Source organism: Propithecus coquereli, unplaced genomic scaffold, assembly GCF_000956105.1.
Source record: "Propithecus coquereli isolate 6110/MARCELLA unplaced genomic scaffold, Pcoq_1.0 Scaffold77, whole genome shotgun sequence".
NCBI lineage: Eukaryota > Metazoa > Chordata > Mammalia > Primates > Indriidae > Propithecus > Propithecus coquereli.
The window spans coordinates 9,507,158-9,513,963 of NW_012153840.1; the positions used below are offsets into that span (position 1 = coordinate 9,507,158).

Consider the following 6,806-nt stretch of genomic DNA (forward strand, 5'->3'; position numbering starts at 1 on the left):
TCCCCAGCCCATCCCCTGGCAGCCAGTGTTCTGCTATCTTCCATGAATCTCACTACTCTGGGGACCTCATGAGAGTGGAACCAGACTGGTTCATTTCACATAGCAGAATGTCCCCAAGGTTCCATCCATGTCATCGCGGGGTCAGATGCCTTCCCTTTTAAGGCTGCGTGACATTGCGTCGTGTGGATAGATAGACGTTTTGTTTATCTGTTTCTCCACAATGGACACCTGCGTTGTGTCCGCCTTTGGCTACCGTGAACAGCGCTGATGTGAGTGGATGTGCAAACGTCCTTTCTGGTCCCGGCTTTCACTTTGTTGTGGGCATACACCCAGAGGTGGAATTGCTGGATCATACGGTAACTCTGTTTTTGATTTTTTGAGGAACAGACTTGGCTCTTTGAATTCTCATGGCATTACTCACACAGATAGGTGAGAAGACTGACACTTGGGCAGTTAATGAACTTGACAAAGGTCCCAGGTGGAAAGGCCAGGGCTGTATGCAAACCAGGTGCCACCTGCAGGCTTAGCCTGTGCAGCGAGGCCTCCCTCAGCCCCTCTCTGATCCCTTCCCACGGGACGTGGGTTGCTGGGAGAGGCAGGCTTGGTTTGGATGGGCGGCGTCGCTGGTGGGCCCGGCGCAAAATAAAAGTGCAGGGCCCCCTTGTTCAAGTGCAGGAAAGCAGTTTTTCCTTATTTGCAAGGTCTTCCTCTCAACTTGCCCCAGTGTCGTTAATTTGCTCTTTCGTGTTGTGCTCCCTTGAGCACGGGGGTCCTGCCTGGGTGAGTGCGGATCCTCCAGGCACTGGCGTCCTGCCCTGCAACTTGGTGCATAGAGTGTGCACCTGACGCCCCTCCCCACCAGCGCCCAGGCGTGCCGGGGACAGTGGTCACCTGGTAGGGGCAGGGAGCAGGCACCTGAGAACCTGTCCCAGAGAGGGGAGACCTCGCACCCTCCGCTGTCCCCTGGGACAATAAAATTTGATTAAGAATTTCAAATCGGCAACTACAGAGTATTAGACCCAGAGTGCAAGGCCCCTCTCTCCGTTCAGTTCCTGGCTCGGCCATTGGTTAGCCATGGGGCCCCGGGAGAGTTCTCCAGCCGGAGGCCCCACGGGCTCTGGCTGGGGATGTGACAGGGTAGGCGAGGGCAGGAGGGACTCAGCACAGGGCTTGTCCTGCGCCACCTGCCCCTCGGCGGCAGCCAGTACCGTTGTGAGCAGAGCTCAGCGCAGTGTTTATTTTTCATTCCCCTAAACCCCAGCCTCTCTCGGGACTGTGCTCTGGGCCTCAGCTGATCCCCACCCCCGGCCTGTGTCTTCCTCTCTGGGCCCAGGCTGGCCAGGCTCCGGGGCTCCTTGGAGTATTTGTGGGATTCCTGGCCGTACCTGCTCTTGACTCTTTGTCTCTTGAGATCGATCTGCTCCGCTCCCAGCCGCCGCCTCCCAAACGCGTCCCTTCCCCTCCAGAAAGAAGTGCAGATCAAGTTCCATGTCCTGCTGACCTCCTACGAGCTGATCACCATTGACCAGGCCATCCTGGGCTCCATCGAGTGGGCCTGTCTCGTGGTGGATGAGGCCCACCGGCTCAAGAACAACCAGTCCAAGGTAGGTGGCGCTGGCCGTGGGGTGCAGGGAGACCGGCTGCCAGACCCCACAGCTGCCCTGACGGGAGTCCCCCTCCTCCTCTCAGTTCTTCAGGGTCTTGAACAGCTACAAGATCGATTACAAGCTGCTGCTGACGGGGACGCCCCTTCAGAACAACCTGGAGGAACTGTTCCATCTCCTCAACTTCCTGACCCCGGAGAGGTTCAAGTGAGTCACCAGGGCCTGGCTGGGGATGTGGGAGGTGGGGCTGGGGGCTCTCCTGGCGCTGAGACCTGCTGGCCTTTGCCTTCCTCCTCAGGAAAATGGGAGCACCAGTGGGGGTCCCCTCTGTGACCTCCTGTGGGGGGTGTGTGCTCGAGAAACATCAGCTGCCGCTAATGCCACGATCTCCCCCTGGCTCGGCCCCGGAAGACAACCCGGGGCTCTTCCTGGGCACCTGTCCCTGCCTCTGTGCCCCCGGCTCACTCCTTTCCCTCCACTGAGAACCGGGTGCCTCACCTGGGCACAGTGGTGGCAGGCAGGGGCCAGGGCCTGGGCAGGGGTGGTGGAGACGGAGCCCCAGGCCCCAGCCTCCTGGTCTTCACCTGCCCCCCTGTTCTGCTCAGAGTGGAGGGGCAGGATGAAGAGTGCCGATTCTGGAATTAGGAGACGTAGATTTGAGGGCAGGTTTGGCACGGCTGGACCGTATAACCTTGGCCACCCTTTAGACTCAGCTTCCTTGTCTGTAATCTGGGTGACAGTCTCAGAGGCTCATGTCCGGGACGGCTTTGAGGATGGAGGGTACCCAGCGTGGCCGCGAGAGAGAAGGCTGTGTGTGTAGGGGTGACACATGCTTAGACAGCAATTGAGAGACACCCAGGGCAATGCCAGGGCTCCCAGCTGGCCCGTGACACTCTCCCCACCCCCCACTCCCAATCCTGACTCCCTCTGCAGAGGGCTCGGCCTGCTCCAGTCCTCCGCTCCTGGCGCTTATCCCAGCTCTCTGTTGCAGCAACCTGGAGGGCTTCCTGGAGGAGTTTGCCGACATCTCCAAGGAAGACCAGATCAAGAAGCTGCATGACCTGCTGGGGCCACACATGCTCAGGCGGCTCAAGGCTGACGTGTTCAAGAACATGCCGGCCAAGACCGAGCTCATTGTCCGCGTGGAGCTGAGCCAGATGCAGAAGTGAGTGCTGGGGCCCCGCCACGGGGCCTCAGCCACCCCTCCCTGAAGGCCCCAACCTGGCCTTCCCGGGGTGCCTCTCCCGGTGGGTGGGAGGGCTCTCCAGCCCCACCCAGGCTGTGGCTCACCTTTAGCCTGTGCTTCCTTCTTGGGGCCTCTTCTCAGATTTTGCGACCGGAGTCTGGGCTGCCCGAGCTCTAGCATGTCCTCCAGAACTTGCAGGGTGACTCCAGGCCTGTGGCTGCACCTCTCAGGGCTCCCCCAGGTCTCTCTGTGAGTGGTGCTTGGCCGCCGGCCGCCAGCCTCCCCGCCGAGCAGAGAGTGCCCGAGGCCAGCCCGGTCCAGGCGTGCGCAGCCCGCTGTCCTGTGCTCTCCTGCAGGAAGTACTACAAGTTCATCCTCACGCGGAACTTCGAGGCGCTGAACTCCAAGGGCGGCGGGAACCAGGTGTCGCTGCTCAACATCATGATGGACCTGAAGAAGTGCTGCAACCACCCCTATCTCTTCCCTGTGGCCGCCGTGGTACGTGCCCCAGGCTGCGGTCCTAGGTTCCCCGTGGCCACGTGGTAGGTGCTCTGTGGCACCTGGGGTAGGTTCCTTGGGGCCACTGTGGGACGTGCCCATGGCTTAGGCCCTCAGCACCTCCCCAAGAATGAGGACCTGGAGGTGACAGGTGTCCCCATGGTGCCAGGAGAAGTCTCTGAACCTGCCTCTGCCCACTGCTCGGGCGGGCCCCTCTCCTTCCCTCAGCCCCAGCCGTGACCCACAAGTAAGGAGGGCATCAGGTTGCCCCAGGGTCCCCTCCAGCCTCAGCACGGTGGGACTCCAGGCAGGGTTCTGAGGGCCGACCTGGCTGCACCGGTCACCGAGGGAGGGAGGCCCGAGGCCTGGCGCAGGAATCCTGTGTTTAACCAGCTCCCGGGTGAGTCCAGGCGCAGCTGTGGTCGAGACCCTGGGGCCTGGAGTCAGACGCGCGTGGGTTTAGATCCTGGCCGCAGCCCCACAGGGAAGCTAATGGTCAGCTCTGAGCCTCAGCCCTTCCCTCTGTAAAATGGGGACAATACGGAGGGGAAGGGCCACCTGAAGTGCCCTCGCAGAGCTGGCGCGCTGAGTGCTCAGCGGGTGTCGGCCTTCACCTGCCGTCTGGTTCTAATTTAAGCCTCTACGACTTACGCCTCCCTCCGCCAGTGAGAAAGAACACTGCAGCGTCAGGCGTGGGAGGCTGCGCTGTGGGTTGAGGCCTCGGAGGCAACCCCGGGTCCTACTCGTGCTCTGCGGCGGCGGGGCCTCCGTTGGGACTTAGCCTGAGCTAGGCCGAGGGGGTTGGCCCTGCCTGGATGCGCCCTGTGGTGACCACAGCGACCAGGCCGACCCCTGCTGGGAAGGCCGGCTTAGCTTCGGGCTCCGCATCATCTGTTCGTTCACTGATGGCTCGGTCTTGGCGTGCCAGCCAGGGAGCAGGACCAAGGGCAGGGCAGGCGGGTCTCTGAGCCCTGCCTGGGGACACGGTGCCTGGAGCCAGGGCCCCGGCAACCCACGGCCCGTCCCATGCCGTTGAGCCTGCCTGGCTCGGGTTTGGGCCTCATGCTCGGCAGGGCAGATGGGCAGTCAGCCCGGGGGTGGTGGCCCTTGTCTGTCCCCTGCGGCCTCTGAGACGCAGAGTCAGATGGGGGCAGCCCGCCAACACCCCGCTCCTGCTGTGTCTGCAGGAGGCCCCTGTCTTGCCCAACGGCTCCTACGACGGCAGCTCCCTGGTCAAGTCTTCGGGGAAGCTCATGCTGCTGCAGAAAATGCTGAAGAAGCTGCGGGACGAGGGGCACCGCGTGCTCATCTTCTCCCAGGTGACCGCGCTGGCGCCGCCGGGCCCCCAGCCCACGCCCCACAGGGGCATCCTGCCTAGCTGCTTGAGGCCGCCCTTCAGGGCTGGATGCCGTTGCCGTGTGGGCCACGTGGCTGTGTGTCAGGGGTCATCCCCGGGCCCTGGCATGATGCAGCCTGGGAGCTGGCTGACTGCCAAGTCAGGGAGGTCGGGGCCATTTGCTGCCAAGAGCAGCGTCTCCCATGCCCCCTGCCCCTGCCCCTTCCAGCCCTTGTGTCCAGGCTGGCGTGCTCGCCCCTCCCCCTGCCCAGTCCCTTCCCTGCAGCTGGCTGCTCATTAAGGGGGGGCCCTGGGGCTGGTTGGAGAGGAGCCCCTCCTCCAGCCTGATCCGGAAGGTTCATTGGCGTCACTGTGGTTTGGGCAGTCAGAGGCAGGGCTGTCTGGCCTTGAAGGTTTGTGTATTTGTTCCTTGTTCCTTTGTTTGCATCCGTCGTGCAAACAGGCTCTGTGCTAGGCACATGGGTACAGAGACACATGAGTTAGTTCCTCTCCTCAACTGCTCAGTCTAGGTACCCACCTCTGTGGTCCTGCGGGGTCCTAGGGCTAAAGATGTTCCCTTGTGGTAGGACCAAGCCAGGCACATTGCTCAAAGCCAGAGTCTGGGACGCAGCTCCTGTGTACAAGTGTCAGCTGAGAGCTGCACAAGCTGCCTGCGCCCTGGTCACGCCCTGGCCCGAGCAGGCCAAAGAACACTGGGAAGCGACCAGGCTTGTGAGCCAGAGCGGGACCCAGCCGTGGGCTGGCTGGGAGACGCAGCCACAGCCCCCGGTACCACTGCCAGCGTGAGACGTGAGTCTGGGCTGAGACCTTGAGAGACCAAGTACAGGGAACCGCACAACTGCTAGAGATGTGCACAGAGAGAAAGCACAGGAGGATCTCTAGAGGCCAGGAGTTTAAGACCAGTGTGGGCAACATAGTGAGACTCTGTCTCTATAAAAAATTTAAAAAATTAGCCAGGTGTGGTGGCGCATCTGTAGTCCTAGCTACTTGGAGGCTGAGGTGGAAGCTATGATCATGCCACTGCACTCCAGCCTGGGTGACAGAGTGAGACCTTGTCTCCAAAAAAAAAAAAAAAAAAAAAAACCACGGACACAAATGAGTCTATGAAACCCATATGAAACCAAATACTAAGACATCCACAAAACAGTAAGTAAAATCCAAGTGAAAAGAATTATACAATAGCCTGCAAAAGACTTTAAATAAACAGGTTTAGGCCTATAATCTCAGCTACTTGGGAGGCTGAGGTGGGAGGATTACTTGAGCCCAGGAGTTCAAATCCAGCCCTATCTCTTAAAAAAAATAAAACAAAATAAACATGTTTAGAATACTCAAAAATAATGGAGTACATGACACTCCAGAATAAAGAAAAAGTTAAGCAAAAACAGGAAGAAACAAAACAAGAACAGTTGGATAGAAAAATGATGTGCACAGAGTTGAAGTAAAACATTTTAGCAGACTAGACAGACTGAACACTGTTTACGAGGACACCGATGAACTGGAACCTGGTGCCGAGGCATCGCCCCACAATGCAGCCCGGAGAGACAGAGGGAAGACCGAGAGAGAACCTGCGGGGTATGTTGAGAGGCTCCGACAGTCATCTAATCGGAGCTGCAGAAGAAGGAATTGAGGAAAAGGTGAAGCAGCTGGATTCAGTGAGAGTTTGCAGCTCTGGAGAGAGATGGGAGGTCTCAGACCTGGAGTGCACTCTGGGGCACCAAGCAGAAGAAATGTAAATAAACTAGCCCCTAAACCTGTGGTGGGAAACTGCAGTACTTCCGACCTAGCACCTGCAAAGGAAAGGCCACTCTGCATTCTCCGCTGCAACAACAGGCGGTAGAGACCACAGCAAACTCTCCAGTACACTGAGGGGAAATGCTCATAGTTTTATATCCAGCTAAACCATGTCTCAAGAACCAAGGGCAGGTTGGTCCAAGTGCAGTGGTGTTTATAGCTAATTGATCACAACCAGTGACAGATTCCTTTTCTCCTTCTCCACTCCACTGCTTCACTTGATGAGCCTGTAAAAAAAAAAAAAAAAAAAAAAAACCACGAACACAAATGAGTCTTGCCCGAGGCCGGCCCGGTCCAGGCGTGCGCAGCCCGCTGTCCTGTGCTCTCCTGCAGGAAGTACTACAAGTTCATCCTCACGCGGAACTTCGAG

The 6,806-nt window shown here is 58.9% G+C and overlaps 1 protein-coding gene across 1 annotated transcript in view; it reads left to right on the top strand.

The window, feature by feature from the left end:
- Nucleotides 1-6,806, top strand: part of CHD5 (chromodomain helicase DNA binding protein 5) — an 81,327-nt gene that overhangs the window by 34,235 nt on the left and 40,286 nt on the right. The window contains exons 16-20 of the mRNA XM_012662557.1: nucleotides 1,467-1,604; nucleotides 1,690-1,811; nucleotides 2,596-2,769; nucleotides 3,147-3,288; nucleotides 4,476-4,607. Coding sequence (XP_012518011.1) covers nucleotides 1,467-1,604; nucleotides 1,690-1,811; nucleotides 2,596-2,769; nucleotides 3,147-3,288; nucleotides 4,476-4,607 — 708 coding nt within the window. The remainder of the gene's footprint in view (nucleotides 1-1,466; nucleotides 1,605-1,689; nucleotides 1,812-2,595; nucleotides 2,770-3,146; nucleotides 3,289-4,475; nucleotides 4,608-6,806) is intronic.